General features: G+C 41.3%; 1 protein-coding gene across 1 annotated transcript in view; it reads left to right on the plus strand.

Moving 5' to 3' along the window:
- Positions 1-24,770, plus strand: part of ASTN2 (astrotactin 2) — a 936,573-nt gene that overhangs the window by 896,613 nt on the left and 15,190 nt on the right. Inside the window, exon 21 of the mRNA XM_040963108.1 lies at positions 20,435-20,535. Within this exon, the coding sequence (XP_040819042.1) occupies positions 20,435-20,535 (101 nt within the window). The remainder of the gene's footprint in view (positions 1-20,434; positions 20,536-24,770) is intronic.

A 24,770-nucleotide genomic window follows, 5' to 3' on the forward strand; every position in this document is an offset into this window, starting at 1 on the left:
AGCAGTTATGATAAGAGAAACGAGTCTGTAATGAAAACAGCAGAAGGTAAAGAGGACACAAGGAGTCCTGGGACTTGGGGTTGTCATACTCCCAGTTTTCTTTGGGGAGATATCAAGTGATAACCAGTATGCCAGCTTCAATGAGAATAGTGTCCACATTTTGATATTTACAAATCCTGTCACTACCACTTCATAGTTTAGTAATCTTTGAAAAGTTGCTTAATCTTGAAAACCATACTTTTTCATGCCCTCAGGAGTTGGAATGATAAATTCTACTTCAAAATACACATGAGAAACTCAAATAAGACATTTCATATGTGCATTTCTGGCCCCTTATTCATATGACTTTCCTCCTGTCTTTTCTTTTTTCTTCACCATTACAGCAGTAAGCATTCATATTCATTCTCTCCCTCTCTCCACCCTTTTCACTACTCAACTTCCCTCTCTGTCCCTCTTTCCCCCAGGATGCTAGAAAAGAAATAACATTCTTTGCGTGTTTGTTCTACAGCTCCTGGCAGCCTTCCCGCAGACCCCTGGCTGGGTCAGGACTGATTTGCATTAGCATGTGTGAGGCCAGCTTGAAGGGGAGGGAGGCCCTGTTTTCAGGGAGTTTCATCAAGGACCGCTGCTGGAAAAAAGGGGAAGTTACTATTTCTTTCTGGGAAGCAGTCACAGATTGAAAGAAGAAAGGAAGTCTGGGGATCTGTCTATGAAGAGGAGCTGTCTGTCTGACTCCCAGCTCTGTTTCCAACTCCTGTCACCCTTATCACCCACTTGTCCCCAGAAATCTCTCAAGTAAGACCATTACATAGAGTTTGTGTCCACAGTCTTGAACAGAGAAGGAGCCAGCCACAGGAGCAAAGAAGATACCCAGAAACTGTGGTGTAATGGAGCAATTGTTTTCCTGGGTTCTACATTGACAGCAAATCACTAATAGCATCTTTTTGAAAGTAGAGTTGCTCCCCAGACGTTTCTTCTGTGTTTATCTTTAGCCTTGTGGATTTGAGGATACTGTATTGTCTTAGAATCATAACTTCCTGCCAGAAATCTCAATGCCCTTGTGTAAATCTAGAAGGCCAATGTCAGGCCAAGGGGAAGGCCACTGGCCTTGTGAAAGATGTCATTACTGAGGCAAGGATTCTACACTTTACAGGGAGTTAAGCTGAGTCCCTGACCCTTTGCTCAATGCTGCTGTCCTCTCTCATTATTCTTAGTCGGCTCATAACGTGAATCTCTTTCAAACTTTGCTTTTCTTCCATGATAGTATTAGTGTAAATACAAATAAGAGAATCATTTTCAGATAAGAAAAACCAAAACCTAGAGAAGCAGAGAAATTTGCCAAAAGTCATGCCACAAGTCAGAAGAACAAGTATTCGAACTGCAGATAGATTGGCTACGGAATCCAGATTCCTAATCATTAACTGATCCAGGCTGCTCAGAAGTCACATTAGCATTTAATAAGCCTACTATAAACCAGAACATGTGCTGTCACCTGCAACAGGGCCTTGGCACACACTGCATCTCTTTCCTTGGTAGATACCTATTTGTCCTTCAGTTCTCAGCCTGTTACTCCTCATTCTGGCATCTTCATAACCTGAATTTCATGCCTAATCTGCAGTTATCAGGTCCAGCAATACATTTGCATGTGTTCTAAGGTCTGCTCTGTATTTGATTGGACTGTTTATGGCATAAAGACATTATCTGGTTTGCTATCTATCTATCTGGTTTGCTCAATGAACTGCAAACAAAGAAGGCACTCACCAAACACCTATGTATTATATAAGTATTGAATGATTCATTAAGAAAGTAAATGAATATAATCATGGCTAGACCTATGAGGCAGATAACTGTTCACAGAGGTTCAATATTTTGGCAAAAATCACTAAAGGGATAAATGACAAAATCAGTATTTGAAAGCTGTTCCTTTTTGTCCTCAGAGCCAAAACTTTGCACTATATATCTTCCTACTAAGACTTTGAGGACACATAGGAGAAATGAGACAACAATCACCACAAAGATTTCTTCATTCTGCCAGGAAGAGCCAGATGTGTACACAAACCACTATACTATAAGTCCATTCAAATTGGTGTGCTTATTTTACTGTATAGATCATAGGCTCTAAGGAAAAAGATGAGATAGAGTAAGCTTTTAACAATCAGAAATTAATTTCTCCTGCCTTTAATCATTGCACATTTTATCTCTAAAGGGTATTTAGAAATGTGGCATCCTCCTTATTAGCATTGGTGATTTTTTTAAAAATTACTGTTTCATTATTCTTTGAATATCTCCTACTTGGAATCGAAAGACGGTCAGGACATTGTCCCCACTTCTCTAAAGCTGGTAATAAAATGTGGTCAGTGATGAGAGTACTCAGAACAGAGACTGCCTCTCAGCCCGGTGAAAGCTGGTCAAGAAAGGTAACATCTCAAAATCAGTAAAGTTAAAGATAGCGAAGGGACCATGCTGTTCTAGGGAGAGGAGTATAGATTTTATCTTGAGAATAAACTGAGCCGTGGAAGAATTTGAACCACTTGCTTAGCAGACAACATCAAGTTTGCTCTTTTAGAAATTCACTCTGGCTGTCTGGTAACAGGTGACAGAGGACAGAACTGTAGAAGGATGGAAGGGCTGGGAGCCCTGCATGGGTGATGCCTTCTCCCATCAGGTAAGAAGCAAGGTCATAAAATGAGAAAGTTCTACACAATCCATGTTGAGAGTTGGTGAAATGGCTCTTCAGTGGATATAGTAGCCATGCTTCACACAAAGGGAAGGAGGAAGGGTAACTGAGTAAGAGAAATCAAACTGAAAAGCTGGAAAAATGCTGCCCTCAGGGACTTGTTAACGCTCTAATATAGATGAGGAAATAAAAACTCACAGGGCAGAAGCCCCAGAAAAGGGAACATAGTTAGGTCTTTATGATATGAGGGATCTGGCTCCTAAACTACTGCTTTGGTCTGCCTTACTTTATGAAACTCAGAGTTCTCTCTAAGGAAGTGTGGGACCATGCGAAGGTACTGCATCAAGGTACTGCAACCAAAGTTATGGAAAGGAACTATATGAAGAGGGTCCCTGAAGGAGTTGGATAGTATTAGTTGTGTTGCAAGCTGATAGGAGAACTACGTAAAAATGTCCAGTCCCATATCCAGGTTTTGTGCTAAGCTTATAATGTCAAGGCTCAGTGTTGAAGAGTGGGCTGATGTGAAGTTGGGTAGACTGGCCAAGAAGCTACAGCTCAGAATTTGCCTTGATGCCTCCTTAAGTCCTTGGATGAATGCAAACCTCAGAGAAATTTTTCTACAAGAGGGCAAACAGTTTTGTCTTCAAAGTCAAGGTGAATGCAGCACAAGGACCTCTGACCAGTCGTTGATTAAGTGCCAGCTATAACATTCTCCCACTATGTGTCCTTGATTAAAAAGCCCCTTTCCCACCATCCCTGTGAATATCAAATTCTCTGAATGCACACATGGACAATATATACCCTGCTTTGTCTCGCTTTCAAGGTTATCTGTGCAATAAGCTTTGCAATGTGATAAGTGCCATGGAGTATAACTTTGTTTTCATCATAAAAACTAAAATAAAATCCAAAAACTATGAGGAGAGTACAGTAGTCTACCTGCCTCATACCCCATGCAGGAATAATGCATGCCAGTTTTGCTTCAGAGCTGTTTGTTTTCTCCCAGGAGAAATCAAAATTAGAGATATACTTGTAGATTATGCTCCACCCCTTCATTGGTCTCCTTTTGCTCTCCCCTCCTCTTCATAAGACACAATCATTTTCCTGAAACTGTACTAGTCAACTCTGCAAAGTGGGTTTGCATTTTCTTGTTTGCAATATTTTTAATTTCCACCACCATCCTTCAGTTCAGATACCAACACATTGGAACTGCAGCTATTTCTAGCTGACATTTTCAGCTTGCATTGTTATTATTTGTTATTATGCTTATTATTAGCCTAACTTCTCCCAATGCTATGTATTCAAAACCAAGGCAAAGAAAACTACTGCATCTTATCTCTCTTTTGGGAATTTTTCCCCTCTTTTTATGTCAATACCTGTAAGAAAATAAATATTTTAATAATGTATTCTTCTAATCTTGTGCTTACGCAAGGTCTTACGTCTCTCAGAGCTTTTCCAGCCGTGGCGAGGTCTTATCAGCACTGGATGCCCCAACCATGCCCAGCCAGGCTATTACCCTCATTCTGGTAACTCAAGGTTTCTAAGGCTGATGTGTCCATTCAACCAGAGAGACTTATCTTCATGGGATAAAGGAAGCCTAATGATGGCTGGGGCTCTGAGATATTAAACGAAGGCTGTGTGAGGTTTCCAGAGTTCAAACACTGATCAAACCTGTTGGATGGAACATAGATGAGCAGACCGATGGGGAATGCACAGGTGCTAGCATACAAATCTGGGTTCACATCCTGTCATTTACTGCATTTTATGCAGGCATCCTCCTATAATGACTGTGTCACCACTTTGGGCCCATCTCCAGTGCCTACACAGGGGCAGGTTTTTTGAGAAAATGGAGTCCAGATGTGTGGACCAACTCTGATTGACACATACTTACCAGTCATCTGGTTAATGGGGAGAAATGGGAAATTAGTCCATGTAAAACAAAACATAACAAAACAAAACAAAAAACAGTAGTAGCAGAGACCGGAGCAGTGAGGTCCAGAGATAAAGCATCAAAAGAGTAAGGAGAGACTAATGACCCAGCAGAAAGGTTCTTTGGAATACTCCCTGGCAACTAAGTGGAGTTAAATGGAGTGGATATTGGTGACACCCTCCTCCCTCCCAAAAACCCACTTAGTCATCATTGCACAGCCACTTGCCATAGTGTTTGTAAAACACCCCACCTTGGAACGCTCTGAGCTCCTACGTGACCTTGGACAAGCTGTTTGCCTTCTCTAAGCCTTTGTGAAATGAAGGGGCTGAAGAAATAACCTCACAGACTGTGCTCTGTGTTTATAGTTGCTAGGCTGTGACAATGCTTTGAGTTCTGGGACACTTTGGCTGACAGAGGCTGGGCTTCCCCCAGGGCTTTCTGGTAAGCTGCTTCTGCTTCGGCTGGATTCCCTACCTCTGTTGGGAATCCTAACCCCTAAGTCACAAATTCATAGGGCTTTCATCATCTTTAACTTTTTATTGGCACCTGGGTTAAACAGTTGATCTTTCTGTAATATTGTTAGCACCACTGCATTGCTTTGACCTTCCAGAATCAAGGATTGTAATGACTTCCAGCTCTTACCTACAGAAAGGCTTTTCCAGCCCTTTGCAGGTTCTTGGAGTGAGTTTAACAGGGCCTGTCATTCTTTCCTGGCTTGTTCACTGATAGGTACATGTCTTATCTGTGTACACAGGACTGACAGAGCTTTTGGGTTAGAATTAAAATGTGATTTATTCATTGGTCCGGTGCTGTAGAACACAAATGATCACAGATTGAAACGCACCCTGGAACTATCTTCCCATGTGACTCAGAGATATTATTCCATCTCTGTGAGGACTGGTTTCTTTTTCTGTAAATGTCCATGAACACATATAACATGACCAACTACCTAAAATGCTGTGAAGGCACATTGATGTTGTAGGCTAATCCTCCACCTGAGGTGCCAGCATTCCATTTAGGCACCAGCTCATGTCTCAGCTGCTTTACCTCTGATCCAAATCCATTCTCATGGCCTGGGAAGGCAGCAGCAGATGCCCTAAGGCCTTGGGCATCTGTGCCCATATGGTAAAATCTCCTGGCTGCTCCTGGCTTTGGGTCAGTTCGCCTGTGGCCGTTCTGTCTATTAGGGCTATGATCCAGCAGATAGAAGGTCTCTGGCTCTCCTCTCTCTGTAACTTTGACTTTAAATGAAATGATTTTTAAGTGAAATATATGTGATTGACAAAAAATTCTCTTTGGTGTGTGTGGCGGGGGGGTGGTCAAGCAAATCAGGGTATGGACTGTGAATTTATTTTATATTGTTTAAATTTCTTCTCCACAGGGTCCACAGATACGTAGGGTACCTGGGATGCATTTCTAATAGCTGTTGCAAAGGTATATAGGTACAAACAGGTTTCTGGAAATACTGTGAGTGAGCAATGGCCATTGCAGAAGTTACAGGGTCAGTGACCTTTCTAAGTCACTGAGTGTGAAAACTGTCTCCTTCTCCTTCTTCTTTCTTCCTCTGTCTTTAAGTCTTCCATTTCTGGGTATAGAAACAAGGACCCACCCTTTCTCTGAGCAATGCATATATGATTTCTTACATACTACCCCCTTCCAACAGACAGACAGAGACACACACACACACACACACCCCCTCAATCCTCAGACACATGTTTTACTGCAGACATATCTATACAGGAGTGGACCCATAACTACTCCCAAAATAAGCTATTCTAATTAGCATCATGAAGACTGTATGAAAGTCACCTGCTAAGCTTTCATTGGTATTTCATAAGGGCCTCAAGAGGTATATACAATCATTGCCCACACGTTACAACTGATGATAGTGAGTCTTGGAGAGATTCTCAGTCAGTGAAGTGCAAACATCTGATCTTCATCAAAATCTGGATGACTTGAAAGATTGAAGGAATGACCATGCACGCTGTTCCCACCTCTCATACACATAATACCATACTCATCTATTTTCATTCTTATTGTCAGCAGATTTATGAACTAGTCTTGTAATTTCCAAAGAAGAATGTATAGATAAATATATATATGCATGTGGGTAAATACATTCAAATATTAGTTAATTTTTAATGGCAAGTTTTTAGTGATACTCTGTTTTGTGTCAGATTCTAACTGTAGAATGACAAGTTGCAGCCACTGCCTGAAGGAGTTCACAGCTTAGGGGAGATAGCATTCTAAATATACATTATGCTACAGTGAGGTTCAGTGTAGGCACTAAAAAGAGCATGGAAAAAGGATATCTTGTCTTCTCCATATCTAAGGCCACCCCTCTTACATCTGCTAAATGATTTCAGAAAGCTTCCTGAAGAAAGCAGCATGCAGAGGAGTACAAACAACTCCAAGTGGCTAGGAAAGAGAGAAGTTGCAGACAGAAACAACATTCAGCTGGAATAGAGCAGAAATCCCCTACGTTCAAGGACAATGGCATATTTGAAAAGCAGTAAAGTTTTGATATTACTGAAGTTTACAGTAGTGCTGAGAAGTTGGGAACAGACAGCCAGATTTTGTGTGGTAGAGGCCTGATCCCAAATACTTAATTAGAAAACATTGTATGATATGGATGATGATGAGAAAACAAAGAACTGTACAGACATTGAATAACCATTTAAGAAATAGATCCTTGGAGAGTTATCTGGAATAGATCAAATGGCAGAGGTATGCAAAGAGGGGAGCCTGTGACATTGGTTGGGGAATGATTAAAAGTGGTTAGGAGAGTAATAATTACAGCCTGGTGATAGAAAGAAATGGAGGAAGGAAGGAAGGAAGGAAGAAAGTAGGAGAAAGTCAGAAGGAAAGAAAGAAAGAGAAAGAAAGAAAGAAAGAAAGAAAGAAAGAAAGAAAGAAAGAAAGAAAGAAAGAAAGAAAGAAAGAAAGAAAGAAAGAAAGGAAGGAAGGAAGGAAGGAAGGAAGGAAGGAAGAAAGAAAGAAAGAAAGGAAGGAAGAAAGGAAGGAAGAAAGAAGCATTTGAGAAGCAGTCAGGGTATGGACTCAGCAGTACTTGGAAATGGGTATGGAGTAAGGTAGAGGAAGAGATGTGAAGATGTTTCTCAGGTCAAACTGAGTGATTAAATGGATGCTACTGCTATTCACCATTGTGAGGAAGATGGAATGAAGGCAAAGGTGAGTAAAAGTATGGAGGAAGGATTTGATTTCCCTATGGATATCCAAAATGAAAAAGTAGAGAGATCCAATAGATAGAAGGTGTCACTAATTAGAGATTTGAAAGTAGCATATAAAAGTTATTTATGGATCGAGACACACAAATGTGCATATATTGCAATCTAATCTATTTTCTTCCAAAATGGAGATTGTTAGCTCAAATTATAAAGAATCAGTAATTGATTTATAGCAAAACATTGATCTTTCACTTTGCTGTTATTTATCCCAGATCATAATCCTGCTCATTTTTCAGCAACACCCCTCCAAGGCCAAGAAATTGTCCTTTTGCTGTCATTTTTGGGAAGGATGTGGACTCATTATCACATGGCAAGCATTAAGACAGTGATTCCAAAAGAACTAATACGTGGCATGTCATAAGGTTAATAGCCCTGGCTGTGAAGCCAAGCTCCTTGTGTTTGAATCCTAACTTCGCCAATGTCTAGGCAGGATAAAGGAGGGAACTTACTTAACCTCTTGGTGCACTCATTTCTTCTGCAAAAAAAAAGAGGACATCAATAAAACCTGCTTTGTGAAATTTTGAAGTTACATGGGCTTCCCATTGTCATCATTCCAAGGACAATGAGATGTGGTTCTTCAAAGTGAGTGAGGTTTTTTTTGTTACGCTTTGTTTCTTTCTTTTCTTTCTTTTCTTTTCTTTCTTTCTTTCTTTCTTTCTTTCTTTCTTTCTTTCTTTCTTTCTTTCTTTCTTTCTTTCTTTCTTTCTTTCTTTCTTTCTTTCCTTTTTTTTTTTAGAGTAAGACAAGTTTGGATTTAGCCCTTTAAATGGTTTTGCCAGTTACTGGTAGGGTGAGCTTGGGCCTATAGGCCAAGTCACAACTTTAGCTTTTCCCAATATAAAATATATTAATAACTATTATTATTTAGGGCCCAGCTCTATGGCTCAATGGCTAAATCCTTGCCTTGCCTTGCATGCGCCAGGATCTCTTATGGGTGCCAGTTCATGTCCTGGCTGCTCCACTTCCCACACAGCTCGCTGCTTGTGGCCTGGGAAAGCAGAAGAGGATGACCCAAAGCCTTAGGACCCCTACACCCATGTGGGTGACCTTCAAGAAGTTCCTGGCTTCTAGCTTCGGATCAGCTCAGCTCCAGTTGTTGCAGCTACTTGGGGAGTGAACCAGCAGATTAAAGATCTTTATCTCTGTCTCTCCTTTCTGTAAACTGCCTTTCCAGTACAAATAAATAAATATAATTTTTAAAATAGCTGTTATTTACTAAGAATGGGGGGATCAAAAGCAATCTATATGAAGTTTCTAGCAAAATACCCAAAGTATGTGAAAAAAAAAATACATGGTTGGATGTACAGTCGTTAAATCAGTTTCTGCCTGTTGTCTGCCATCTCTGAATCAGGCATGCCTAAGTCAGGGTAGGTTAAGCTTGCTAACACCACAGAATCTTTGTGCATATCATAAGAGACTTAATACTTATTCATTGAACATGGCAGTGATTTCTATACTAAAACTTTCTAGTAATGGAGGCTCCATCATCTTGTCAGTGTTTCTTTTGAAATACATCAGCTTATAAAGTCCTTATGAGGGAAAGATTGAAAAAGCACACCAGATGTTAGACTCCATTGGATAGAAAGAGTCCAACAGCCTAGTTAAAGAGGAAAGAAATACCATTCCAACAACTGAGAGATGCCATGGTTAATTTGTATATAAAGTAGCCACAATCATGCATAATATATACGTCTAATAAACATATATTGGAACTCTTCTGTATATGTGTATATATCTATATCGGAATAGATACAGGCATATTCAATAAATGTCTATTTAAGATACTCCATGTGATGTAATCTGGCACACATCTTGTCACTGCTGGTCTCTCAATGAACAAAACAGACTATAATAGTTCTTGATATTAAAGTCTGGATGAAAGATAAAACCAGTAAGTGTAACAAACCAATTGTATATTAGAAAGTCATAAACATTATGAAGAAAAATAGAGTTGGTGAATAGTATTAGAAGTGTAGTGTTTGGGATGTAGTTGAAACTTAAAAAGAGAGCCTCACCAAATCCGAAGCACTGGAACAAATATCTGAAGCAGATGAGGGAAGAAATGATGGGAGGCCAATCCAGGCAGAGAGAAAAAGCCAGTGTAGGTTGTTGAAAGAAGTCCAGAGGATCACGGCGAAGCCACAATGGATTAAAAACAGTTGCTGACTTCTGCTTAGCAAATAAATGGGAAATTCAGGTGAAGATAATTTAAAATCGCATTATAAACTCTGTATTCAGCAGTTACCATTTGTTAAGAATTGGGGTAAAGAGAATCCTATCCACTCTGCAGAGTTCTAACAGTGCTTTGAGGCAGCTGAAGCTATATTTATTTTGTTGACAAAGGAATAATGATAGAGGCAACAAGAGACATACTCAGTGTCACGCAGTTTGTAAGCAATGGAGGTGATATTTAAAAACAGAATTTCCCCCAATTCCAAGTCTAGGAGCCTAAACTTGCAGCACACTGAAGATTTGCAGAATTTTAATACAGTTCTCTTAGTCCTACATTTATAAATCAACCAGAGCTGTAACTGTTCACTTCATGTTTCCTTGAAGGTTTTCTATTTTTATGTTAAGTAATGATTTCTATTTTCATATAGAAATGTGAGATATGGTTTGGGGTAGAAAATACTTTCTGACATTTGGATTCAGATGCTAGAGATATGAAAGACTAAGACTGCAACCCCCTGACAAGGCAACCACTATGGAAACAGGCACCTTCTCCCAACTCCGATTTCCCACCTGTAGGAAAGCACCGCTATTGTATGACATAGATGTTGAGCTCAATTTGAAGTAGGGAAGAAATTTCACACCCATCGAGTTCTTCAGTTGATATTCAAGGTAAATACAAATCAGTGCCCTCTGGTTTGTCTCCCTTCCTTTGAACTTGACTTTGACAAAATTTGATCTCAAAAAAGAGAAGAAGAGTTTTTAGAATTGCACATGGGAAGAGGAAGAATGTGAGTGCTAAAAGGGGTGATGGATCATAGCACTCTAAGGTAAAAATCTCTTCCTTGTCATAAGTTGAGAACATAATGTTTATCCTCCTAATAAACTCTACTCTCTTCTGGACTATGACCCAGTTGGGAACAATGAATTCCTAATAATTCTGTTTGGAAAGAACACTTAACTTTCAGTACAGAACAGTGGATCCGTACTAGGGCTTGGTGCAGCTACTATTGTCTCTGCAACTGTGGAAAACGTAATTCAGATTTCCATGGCTCACTTGGTTCCCTAACAAACTAAATTAATCATACATACCCAGGATGAGCATTTAGCCTAACAAAAGATGCCAGTTGAAATGTCCCACAGCTGAGTGGCTGGCTTTAAACACTGGCTCTTGCTTTTGCCTCTAACCTGTGAGTAAACCAGCCAATAAGAGTTCTCTCTCTCTCTCTCTCTCTCTCTCTCTCTCTCTCTCTCTCTCTCTTTCTTTCTCTCTCTGTTTGTCTCATTCTCTGCTTCTTAAGTAAATAAATTCATTTTAAGGAATGTACATGACATTTCTAAGATGCTTTCACATCTGTAATGACTATTTGATCCTTACAGCACTATTAAGTGATTGATAACAGGTAACTGAGGCATGGGGAGGTCAAATAACCTGGTCAAAGCCAAACAACTACTTAATGACAAATAAAACCCAGAAATTATGTCATTTGTCCTTCACTGCATCTACAAAAACAATTTCTGGTTCGTAAGTCATTTAAATGTTATTGCTTATCTCTGAGCTTCAAAGGGATTACCATGTACACAATAAAGTTACAAGAAGAAACCCACAATTTCTTTAAAGACCCAAGAAATACAACTTGGTGTCTGCCCAATTCATCTCTTGTCATGCAAATATCAAGTTAGTCCGAGGTTTTTGCTCTCAAACAATCTATTAAAACATGAGTACCTTCCAACCAAGAACAATGCTGGCATAACTGTCGGTCATTATTTAGTACCCTTCTTGAACAAAAGCAAGGAGGAAAGGAGGGTGAACAAGAAGGGGTAGGAACAAGAGAAGGAGAAAAGAAAGAGCATAGATAAAACTGCAGGTAAAACCATGCCAGGTGCCAGCTTGGCTTTTTAAGAGGGGTACATTCGAAGAGAGAATGAATGAGTTTGGTTAGACCATTGGCACAATATTTGTAAACTCAAACCCACATTTCCTCTTTTGAATAGAAAGTGGCAATGTGGGCTGCTGCCTGCAGTGCTTGCTGGCATCCCGTTTGGGTGTTGATTTAACTTCCATCTGCTCCTCTTCCAATCCAACTGCCTGCTAATGTGCCTGACAAACCAGCAGATGATGGCCCATCTTCTTGGACTCCTGCAGTCACAGAGGCTTAAAAGCACTTCCTTCACAAAGGGCAAGAGTTGTCCCCACCTGTTTGTAGGAGAAAATGAGAACCCTGTTAATAACTGACAAATCTGATTTGCAATAGCTGGAGGCTCCATCAGGGTAAGCTCTAGTCTGAGACAATATTTGAGCTCCTTCTCAATCTGAGACAAATGCAGAGCAGGACTATGTTTCTGTTGAAGAACTGGATATGATGCTTCTTGTGTCTTTGTGTGACCATGTCTGTGTTTGCCCGTGAGTTCCAAGAAAGTGAGAACTTTTTCTTCTTTACAAGTGTCTCTTCCTTGCTGAGCAGAGGGACATCCAAAATGGAACATCTGTAATAATGAGACACACTCAACCTGCTTTAATTCTAAATCAATTTATGTTTGAAATATCAGTGCTGAAATGATTTATTTCTGAGTCCTGTGAGTCTTAGGGCAATGCTCACATGTTGGTAAATTTTGGAGCCTTGGCAGGGAGAGCAATAGAAGCCAAGCACTGACTCTTGGTCATCGTCCTCTCTGCCTGAGCTGAGCACCAGCCTTGCCTTTCAGACATGTCCTTTGCCTAGAACTCTCTCAACTAGTTTTAGGAACCATTGTTTCTTGATTTTATTCTTCTGTGCTTATGCAGCCGAAAGCAATGAAGAGAGAATAAGAGCAGGGATGTGGTGTTTGGAGTGAAACCACCTACTGCTCACTTGTGCCAGGCAGAACCTTCGAACTTGCCTCGATGTAGGCTGTTTTGAGAGTGGAAATGAGACTGGAGTCCTTAATACCACAATGGTCCCTCTATCCAGGGTTGCCTGTGCTGCAATTATTTATTTTGATAGAAAGCTCAGAATGTCAGTCTGACTTAAGAAGTAAGAAGTTTGAATTTTGGCTGTGGTTAGGGGTAGGCTCCCTGAACACCAAAGCAGGGATTCATAGAAGTCACTGATGCTCTTTCTGAAATCTCACTTTGATGTGCCTGGTCTAAAAGGGAACAAAGAAATGTTACCTGCTAGCTAGCACTTAATCTTGCACATCTAACATGTCAGTCCCTCCAGGCTATCTTGCCCAGTGCCCTCATTTCCCAGCCTGGGAGACTGTGGACTTGTCCGAAGTCACTCAGCTTATTTAGTGTCAGTGCCCAAACTGGAGTCTAAATATTCATTCAGCAAGCAGTCAGGTCATGAGTCCTGAAATCAGAAGAGCTGTGTGACCTTGGACCTGAGACCTGAGCTCTCTGAGCCTAAATATAAAATGGAAGTGGTTTATCACCCAGAGATCAAAAGAAATATGTATGGTAAAGACATTACATTCAGTACCACCAAAGTGCAAAATCAGGGTCAGCAAAGTTCTCCAGTAGTCAAGTTAGTAAATATTTTAGGCTTTAGGATTCCTGTGATCCCTGTTAACTCCAGTCTGTGCTATGGAAGCAGTCACAGATAAGGTTGAAAGGACCCGCACAAAGTGTGGCATGGTCCTATTGACATTTTATTCACAATAACAGGCAATGGGCCACTTTTTGCCTGTGATTGGAGGCTTGCTGATCCCTATGTCAATGTTTGGAAGTTGTTACAGTTGCTGTTGGCACATAACAATTGATCCCCAAACTTAGCCACTTTATATTACCATTTAATTACACTCATGCATTCTGTGCTTGGGTGTTCAGACCAGGCACAACAGGTTGGGTTGTCTTTCCTCCATGAAGTGTGGGGCCTCACTACAAGGATGCAGAAGCTGGAGGTAATGTGACTGCTTTGGTTGAGTCATCTACGTGGAGCATGTACACAAGGTTTCTCCATGTGATTCGGCTTCCTCATACCAAGGTGTCTCAAGAAATCATTTGTTTCTTATCTGGAGACTCAGAGTTTCAAGTGGAAATACTGTAGCATGCAAAAATATTGCATTGTACAAGGAAGCTGTATCACCTTATATGACCTAGAATGGTAAGTCACACAGGATCTTTCCCATTGTGTCCTGTTAATCCAGCTCTCCACAAGCTTGCCCCACATTTAACATGAAATGCCAAGGATTTGGCAGACCTCATGTTAAAGTCATTACAAAGAGATGAATAATTCAAACACAAATATGTTCATTTGCAGTCATGCACACCAAGCACCTACCACATGCCGGGCATAGTTTCAAGTACTTTATTCCACTGATATCCCTTACAGGTAGATAATAATATTGTCTGCAAGACCGCGCGCACACACACACAGAGGCGTTAATCCATTTGTGTAACGTTGTAAAGACATTATATTGTAGAAATATTTTAACTCTGTTAGGCTCCAGATGTTGAACCGCTGCATCGGCTATCACCTCGTGATCCTGAACATGAGACTGGTGTTACTCCTATAAGAGAGGAACTGGATTGCAAACTTGGGTCTCAGGACTGCAGTGTCAGTCTTCCCACCAACAATAAATTACAAACATTATTGCACACTTATTCTTGATCCTGACTGTGAAAAGCTATGATAATTCAATTTTATTAGAAATCTAAAACACTGGGAAATTGAATTCTAAATTGGTTTTCACAACCTCACAAGACAGAACTTTTGTTCCCATTTATAAGATAAAGAGTCTGAGTTTCAGGGTTTAAATGGTTACTTGCTACTAGTGGCACACTCAGGATTGAAACCTAGAGCAGTCTTATTTGTTATACCCATGCTTTGGACCACAGACTACAAAAGAGAAAGATGTGGAATAAATAACACCGGTGCTATCAAACAAGAAAGTTCACAGTCGCTAGCACTGCAGGTCTGACCTATGCCTGTGGTGGCCTTGACCTACTTTGCTCACTGCTAAAATGGTGGATTGAGACTCAGACAAGAGGGGGAGTAGGTATCCTTGGCCACCAGTTGCCAAGACTCAGAACTGCAGTTGGGACAGAGTACATTTCCTATCACTCCTGACTGCCCCATTGTGCTTGCAATGACTGGGAGTGATCCTAGCAGGGGTGAGGGAGGTAGGTGTGAGCTTAAGGGGAAGTTGATTGCCAAAGCCTGGGGAGGTGGGGGAAGCATTTTACAAGACGAGGGCCTCTGGCCTGGAAACATCTGTTTCCCTTCAAATCAGCAAGGAGACTTTTGCCTCCCCAGAATGCCTAAATCATGCAGCGGCTGGGGACGAGCAGGCATTGGCTTGGAGACTTCAAACGCATTCTCCTGTACTCTCGGGAACCTGGGCCTGATGTGGGCCTCTTGGGCTCTGTCCTTATTCTTACCCCCTGTCAGATCCGTGAGAAGCTCTCACCACCAATTAACTTCTCAGTTTCATTCTCTCACCCCTGCTGTGATGATGTCTGGAGGTCTTAGATGGGACCTACAACAGCTTCCTCTCCACCCACCCTTATTGGATCTTGATTAGGATTTACTTACTCCACAAAGAGGTGAAAGTAAGGCACTGGGCAATGGCCTAATGACAGTACTAACACTAAGGATAACACCCAAAATCATAGCTTATCACACACAGCACTTGGCTGCACACTTTCTATGTCACATCCCAGTTTATTCTAATGCCGGCCCTACACTGTATGTTTAATATTATTACTCCCTATTTACAGTCAAATACGTTAAGACTAAGCCTTACTCAGCCAATAAACAGAGAGCCAGAACTCAAAACAAAATGGGCAGATTTGAGGAAGCCAGACATTTGTCTTTCTTTGCCCCTTAAGGGGTTTTTAGTGCCCCCTTAAATCTAATTGCCTTGGGTTCGTTTTGCAGATGGGGTGTGTGATTTCCAGAAAGGAGAAATGAAGCCATTCATTTAGTCCATCTGTCATTCTGGAAAGCTTTCATGGAACACTGATATACCTGGTGTAATTGCTCAGAGACAGGCAGAGTCAAATTGTGGTCCTGAAGACACAAGCTCATGGGGATTGAAAACAAAGAAGTGAAGGGATAGTGGCCTAGCTATAGGACATGAACAGTATCTCATAAAGGATGAATAAGGTTTGAATGATGTCTCAAGTGAAGGAGTTAAATGATGCAGGAATAGTGTTAAGTTCAAAGGCTTAGAGGCTGGGTCCATGTTCTGGAAATATTTGCTGTTGTGTTCACCTCTGTTATGGAGCAAAAAATATGCCTGGACATTGGGCCAGAGCTTGTTGGGAGCCCAGTAGTAGAACACTACTGACTGAGTAAACACCGTGGAGCTACAGCGGGAGCTCCAAGGCAAGGGGCATTTCCCGAGAATGGTGCATTTCGTTCTAAGGATGCAGCAATGATGACGGGGATGATCGTTGAGGATGGCACTTCTCTGATAGTGATGAAAAAATGTTGAAAAATAAAACCGTCATCCTCAGCCACTTTCCCCAGGCTGTACCTGTTCTTCATTTCAAACACCCATTTCACTAAAACAGACTACATTAGGTACCCAGGATCTCACCTATAGTCAGTTCAAGATCTGGGACTTAAACTAAGGCTTTCAGCCAACTTGGGCACTGTTCTTACTCTTAAATAAGGGTAGGGGTGGGGTAATAGTCTCAGATTACTTTTTTTAAAAATATTTATCTTATTATTATTTATTACAAAGGTAATAATAGACCTGCTTCCAAGACAGACCTGAGCAGTGTTGTTGAAACCTACCTTTCCTGGTCCCCTAAGAAGCCAAGTTCTGACTGTACATTCTCTCTCTCTCTCTCTCTCTCTTTCCCTCCTTTCCCTTCCCACCCTCTATCCTGTGCATTCCTATGAGGGATGTGCATCTATCTGTTTGTGGTTGTCAGCCTCTCCATTCCCTCTCTCCTCTTTCTCCGTATCAGTGACCACCACTTTCTTGCCCTCTCAAAGAGCCTGCCTGGTCACCTAACAGCTTTCAGATGTGTCTCTGGAACAGTTCTACAATTACAGCTGAGACAGGCAGAAAGCTCATGGCCTTGTGACTTTTGACCCACGTCTGTGAGGTTGACTTCTTCCTCATTCTCCACCCCCACCCCCATCAGGGTGGCCTGAGGCCTCTTCCTTTCCTCCAAGCTCCGGTGGCATGTATGGTTATTGCAATAATAAAAATAGAAGTTACCTTTTAGGCAGAGAAGTTGAACAAGGACTATTATGACCAATATATTGTTGCATATTGGCCCACCATCTTGTAAGATATGGATAACTAAAGCCTGTTTTACAGGGAAAGAGATTGAGACTCAGAGAAAAAAAAAAACTTCCCCCAAAATACTCAACTGGCACTTAGACAAAGCAGGTATTCCACCCAGATGTGTAAACCTGAAACTCTAAGGTGATTTCTTCTTTCGGATGCTGTTACTGATGCTGCTTGGTGAAGCATAGAGGTGAACCTGGACCCTCTTGGTGGAGAAAATGTATTGTGGAAACACCGTATTGTTAAAACAAACAAAAACCCCGTCCCCCTTTTTGAGAGTCCACTCACATACTTCATGCACTCCAAGTCTTTTTACATTTCCCTCAGTCAAAATGTAATCCTTTCTCTTCTAACTGTAAGAAAACATTTTTCAATGTGTGCTTTTGTACCAAAAAAGTGCTCTCTACACCGTCCTTATATAAATCTGCAACTTACACCGCACTTTCTCATGTATCACACCGTGTAATCCTCCAGAGAGCTGTGTGCTGTCTGTAGAACTATCCCCATTTTCCTCCAATAGAGAAGCTGAAATTGAGAAATGGAAGGCAGCATGCTCAAGTTCATTCATGGCGCACACACTGATCGGGAGCCTACCTGTGCCTTGTACAGTGTCAGTGACAGTTAATCCCGAAGTGAAGTGTACTCCTTCTGGGATCAGCAGGCTAGGGTTTGGATGCTGCCTCTGCCCATCTAGGAGAGTTGGAGTGTGGATGGTAAATGCTTACAACATTATCCATCACCGTTCTTACTGCCTCATGTCACTCCTGTTTTACTCTAACATCCTGAAGTTTCTTTGTGATCCTTGCCATGGATTTCCAATAATAACTCGAACGTCTGTGTCTTATCCATCCACACTGGAAGTGTTAAGTGTGTATCAGTCTATCACAGATGTCAGTGTAGAAGTGCTGTGATCTCAAGAGAGATGAAGTCACTTGCTCAGTGTCATAGAGCCAGTAAAACTGGAATATAAATCCAAGTCTGACCATCTTCAAGATCAGACTCCTTCCTCTGCCACCCTCTACTTCCCTTATACCAAGACGTTTTGATTCATGATAACATTTAGAAAACACCTTAGGTCATCTCTCTGAAAGGAGGGGTACAAGAGATGGAGGGCCCATGAGGATCCCCAAGTTTAGATTTTCTGCAGACCTACTGCAGTCACTGACAGCCAAGAGCACGGAGGACATATGCCTTAGCATAAGACAAAACATTGTCTGAGTTATTTATTGTCTAAATCTGTGACTTTGGGATTTCCTAATTTGTTTTTCAATCTTTAGTTTGCTCCTCCAAAAGATGTCAAAAATGAGTTTTCATCTTGAGTTTCAGCATGTTTTGTTAATATTAGGAAAACATGTAAGATGGCACTGACTTAGCCTAGGTGAAATGCTGCTAATAGGTACTACACTGATACAGAACTGATGTCCACAGACCTGTGGCCAGCGGACGGCGGCTGCCAGTGTTTAAATACACAGACTTCAGAGTCAGACTTCTATTCCAATTCCCAGGAATTGCTATGTGGTTCTGCGCAAGCTGCCTCTCTTCTCTGAGCCTCGTGCATGAAATAAGCAGAGTAAGAGTGCCATTCTTGTAGGATTACTTGGGAGAATTACTTGTGATAATCTGGGAGAACTGCTTAGCTTAGCACTTGATACATTTCAAAGTCTAAGCACATATCAATTACTTTGTACAACCAGTTCACATTCACCAAGTGCTTAGTGTGTACAGCACTCAGGGCTTACCACTCTGAAACTTGGCAGTCATGTTGCTATGCCCATTTTACAACAAGGAGTTGAAATTCTAGGGAATGAAATAAAAATATATATAGGATCACTGAAGATCCAATTCTTTGAGCGTTGGGATCCTTGTATCCATTCCACACTATTATAGTTGCTAGAATTTCTGTGTTGTGCCATAGACTTGAGTCTCCTAGTGCTGTGTTTTTAGCAGTTCTCACTCTCTAAAGTTTCATGGGCTATGTAGACTTCCATTGAAGCACAGAGTTTCACATGACATCACAGGAATGTGGGGCACGCATCGTAGCTATAACTTCCAGAATCCCTGGCATGGCTTATGAAGTCCCCATTGACCTTCCACTTTATGCTGCTTTGCGTCAGCCATTGCAGCTGCCAGCTTTCCAGCAGTCTGTTCTTCTCAGAGCTCTTGCACCCACTGACTTCCATGCTTGGAGCGTTCATCCATGTTTTTCCCCCATCAGCTCGTGCTTTCTCATTATTTGGGTCATAGCTTAAACCTTTCCTGCCTGAGAAGCTCTTCACGGACTACCTGAGCCTCAACACATGCACAATTCTTCCATATTAATCTTTTCATATCATCCTCTTATATGCTTGTTTAGTTTTTAAGTTCATTTATTTTTAAGAGACAGAAAGACAGGAAGAGAGAGCTTCCGTTCATTGGTTAGTTCTGCTGAATTCCTGCAGAGGCTGGAACAAACTGAAACTTGAAGCCGAAAGTCAATCCAGGACTCCCCTGTGGATGACCGCTATCAGCAGTGCTACCAAGGGCCTGCATTAGCAGGAAACTGGAGTCAAGGACTAGAACCCAGAACTGCAAACAGGCACTCCAGCATAGGACACATGCATCTTTACATCGTCTTAGCTATTACACCAAGTGTCGTCCCCAAATATATGATTTTTTGTTTTAAGTTTTATTTGTACAAATAGGGACCTTAGCTTTTTTATTTGCTTTGATAATCTTAGTGCCTAAAATAGGTTCCAGTATACAGCTAATTCTTAAAACTATTTTTTAAATGAATGAACAAATGCAAATATGAATCTATCCAGCCATGCAGGTTACCAGTGGAGTTCACTAGTGAAGTGCCGTAGGGATCCTCGACTCAAGCTATGTAGATCAGACTCTCAGACTATCCCCCAGAAAGTGTGATACCATGGAAGCATGGAAAGATACACAATCTAAGATTCAGTGTCTGCATTGATGAAATGTGATTGATAATAAATCCCTGTCTTTTAGGCTTCATTAGGCATTTAGGCATCAGTCAATGAGTAATAAATGCTTTGTAATGAACATTTTTCCAAATAATCTCTCCTTCAGTTGAAACATCCCTGACACCTATAACCTGTCCCTCAGTTGTAATTTTGTGTTGCACCCCAAAAGTCTGAGTTGTGTGAAGTCACATCCTAGTGCTCTGTTCTCACTGTGCTGCAGATTCACTCTGTATGCTGTGGACACACGGGGTAGGCACTCGGAGCTCAGCACGGTGACTCTGCGGACAGCCTGCCCACTGGTTGATGACAACAAGGCAGAAGGTAAGTGTCCAACTCCTTCATTTCCCAGATGACTCCGCTGTTGCCCCTCTCTAAATTCTGTACCCAACATGTACTAACTACCAAAACACACACACACACACACACACACACACACACACACACACACACACACACAATAGTACAGAGAGAAGAAAGTGATAGAACTAAAGAATAGAACACAGAGCTAAACTTAACAAAACAATAAAGGATGGACTTGATTAATATCTTTGCCACCGAAGAGACTTACTCTCCTTTAAGAATCTTGTTCACATTCTGATTATTGGAAAAGGAGTGGTACAGGATCAGGGCCTCCTGACCATATCTCGAAACATCTCCTAAGTGTCACAGAGTTAATCACTTTCTTCTACTTAAGTCTATGCTGAAGCTGGCAAATAGGTGAAAGCTAAAAGACTGTTTTGCCATATTGTGGCATGGCAGATCAAAAAGCAGATCGCAACGTAGTGTCCCATCCAGCCCAATGGTCCGTCAGAATTCTCAGCATTAAACTATACGTGGTGACTAGCAGAGTTACTCCGCTATGCAAAACTAAACTTTGTTATTGCTTCTGCTCCATAAAGTTTTAAACAGTAGTGTAAGTGTGAAGCTTACACCGCTCTACCATGCATAGGCGAGGATGTGTAGATACAGTTTCTACATCAGGACTGGATTGCGATGATGGGATCTCATTAGTCCTGGAGATACACATTCAGCCAGACAAATGTTTCTCATAATTCCGGATCCAGCCAATTCTGGGAAGATACAGTTTCTATCTTTGTAGGAGCTCATATTCTAATAAGGAGAAGGATATTTACATAGAGGGCAAAACAGTAAGTTGGATAACGTTTTATGCGCTACTAGACAAGAAGGTATAGTAAGATGCCTCAAAAGCAAAGAGGTGTGAGATTTTTTTTCTTATTTTTAATATTTATTTTTGAAGCAGTGCATGAAAATGGTTAACAATTTAAATTTTAAAATTTAAAAACCAGAGTAGATAATCATTCCTCCCAGGGCTGTTGGTGGCTTTGTGTGATGATCCACTGCCTATAGTGTGAGTATCCCATCTAGGCTCCAGTTCCTCTCCCACATGCTCCACTTCCAATCCAGTTCATGTCCCAGATGCTCCACTTCCAAACCAGTTCTCTGCTTATGACCTGGGAGGCCAGCAGGATTCAGGTGCTTGGGCTCCTGCATCCATTTGGGAGACCTGGAGGAAACTCCTGACTCCAGGCTTTGGCGTTGCCATTTGGACATGAGGAAGTAGACCAGTGGGTAGATGATTCTCTTTCTCTCCTTCCCTCTGTAAAATCTTTTTTTCAAATACAATAAATAAATCTTAAAAAAAAAAATTCTCTCCATCCTGAACCTGAATCCCTGCCCTACCCATTCTACTTTATCATAGATATAAACATAGTAAATAATAATTTGGGAACACATGTAGATTTTATTCAGAGCTTCGAAAAAAGTAAAAGAATATGCCTTCTACTCATGATGAATTTAACTTAGCAGAAGTGACCAAAGTAGCAGGAATGGACCTAAATGGTATGTTGATGAGATTGGATTTTGTATGAAAGGTTCTGTAACAGAAGCATATCAAAACTAATTACAAAAATATGCTGGAAATATTGCAGAGAATTTGCTTCCCATGAGCATAGTAATTAAAACATTAATTAGGGCCCGGCACGGTGGCACAGTGGTTAAGGTCTTCGCCTTGCACGCCCGGGATCCCATATGGGTGCCAGTTCTATCCCAGCAGCCCTGCTTCCCTTCCAGCTCCCTGCCTGTAGCCCATGAAAGCAGTCGAGAACAGCCCAAAGCTTTGGGACCCTGCATCCACGCGGGAGACCCGGAAGAGGCTCCTGGCTTCGGATCGGCATAGTATCGGCCGTTGCGCTCACTTGGGGAGTGAATCATCGGATGGAAGATCTTCCTCTCTGTCTCTCCTCTCTGTATCCGCCTTTCCAATAAAAAAAAATAAAAATAAATCTTAAAAAAAATTAATTATAGGAGAGGCAAGATGGCAACATAGAGTACAGACACATTTGATATGATGGAGAATCTTCAGACAGGGTGAAATACAAGAAGCAGGTTACAGGGAAAAAATAGGGGTCAGGAAGTTATCAGGGGGTACCTGGAGACCCCCTGGACTCAGGGAAGCCACGACAGCAGCACAGCAGTATTGCAGTGGACAGAAAAACCCACCAGCAGTTGGCGGGTGGCAACTCAGACCCCTGCAATACAGGCTCCAGTGATCCAGGCTCCTGCGATCCGGCAATCCATTTCCAGCACCAGCCAGACATCCAGCAGTGGCCTCCACAGAGCTCTTGGGAAAGCCAGGTGGGAGCCTGGGTCTGCGCGGGGAGCTGAGGAGGCGGGTGCAGTCTGGGACCTGCCAGTTATTCTTGGTGATTGGGACAAGCCACAGGTGGAGAGAGTAGGAGACTCAGGGCGCCGACTTGTATGGAGAAGCAGAACGTGGGGTTGACATATCCACAGAAAAAACAGCCCCAGGCAAAGCACGCCACCAACTCCATCCAAAATAACTCCACAAAGTACTCAGACTTATCAACTAGCAGGGGGTGACAAGATCAGTGCTGCCTACAAAATCAGTGCCACTGACAAAACAGTTATTTAGGACAATAGTGTTTTCCAAATCCAGGGCACTGATTAAACATAAAAAATCAACTTGTAGACCGGTAGGTAATACATCTTAGAGAAGATTCCGTCAACCAGAATGGCAACCACACAAGGTAAAAGAAAAGACAAAGGCACTATGAATGTTACTGAAGACTCTCCAGCAAAGGAGCAAAAGCTTTGCCCACCCTCAGAGTTAACTGAGGAAGACATAGAGAAAATAAGGGACACAGAATTCAGAAAACTTGTTATAAAACTTCTGACCCGTAATGAGAAGCACATACAAGAGTTCAAAGAATTTAAGAAATATGTTACACAAGAAATAGCAGCAATAAATCAAATCAAGGATGATACACAAATGAAAAATACAGTGGAGAGTCTCAACAATAGAATGAATGAGGCAGAAGAAAGAATTTCAGAATTAGAAGATATTTCCTGTCACCATGAAGAAACAAACAAAAAACTGGAAGTAGAAGAGCTGGGCCAAGCTAAAAAAAAGTATCCAAGAATTAAAAGATACAATCAAAAGACCCGACATAAGAGTGATACAAGTTCTAGGAGGTGTAGAAAGAGAAGGTGGGATTAAAGGTGTATTCAATGAAATAATAAATGAAAACTTCCCTAATCTGGGGGAAAGAACTGGAAAATAATATACAGGAGGGCTACAGAACTCCCAACACAGTTGATCAAAAATGAACTTCACCATGACACGTGATAATCAAGCTCTCTTCAGTTGAACAACAACAACAACAAAATTCTTAAAAGTGCACGTGAAAAAAATCAAGTGACATATAGGGGAACCCCAATCAAGCTCACAGCTGACCTCTCAGAGGGAACACTACAGGCCGGAAGAGAATGGAGTGGCATATTCCAGATTCTAAAAGAGCCCAGAATAACTTATCCTGCAAAGCTCTCCTTTGTCTTTGAAAATGAAATAAAATTCTTCCACAATAAAGAAAGACTTCAAGAATTTGTTTCATCTAAACCTGTCCTACAAATGATACTCAAGGATGTTCCCATGAAAGAAAAAAGAAATGGCAACCACCAAAAACAAAAGCAAATGGGGAGAATATCCCACTAAAAGGCTAACAGAAGACTCAATCATAGAACAACACATCACTAAAATGACGGGACCAAACTGCCCCTTAGCCATAACTCTGAATGTAAATGGCTTAAACTCATCAGTCAAATGCCATGGATTAGAGGACTGGATCAAAAAACAAAACCCAGCTATCTGTTACTTACAGGAGACACATCTCACCAACAAAGATCAGAGGAAATTGAAAGTGAAAGGTTGGAAAAAGATATTCCAAGTAAATGGTAAGGAAAGGTGTGCAGGTGTAGCCATTCTTATATCAGATAATATAGACTTTGATGTGAAGAGCATCAAAATAGATGAAGAAGGATCACTGGCTCATAGATTACATGGTGGCATCATTTTTCATAAAAGACTTTTGTGTTTCCTTTTTGTCACTTATGTGTTGGTTACTCAGTGCATGTTTTTTCATGGTGCCATAATTTGTTGTTGTTGTTGTTATTGTTGTTGTGGGTGTTATACCAGTTGTTGACCTTATTTCATGGTTTCTCAATTATGGAAATGTATA

This window comes from Ochotona curzoniae, unplaced genomic scaffold, assembly GCF_017591425.1.
Source record: "Ochotona curzoniae isolate NIBS_2020 unplaced genomic scaffold, NIBS_Ocur_1.0 scaffold_3208, whole genome shotgun sequence".
NCBI classification, from domain to species: Eukaryota; Metazoa; Chordata; class Mammalia; order Lagomorpha; family Ochotonidae; genus Ochotona; species Ochotona curzoniae.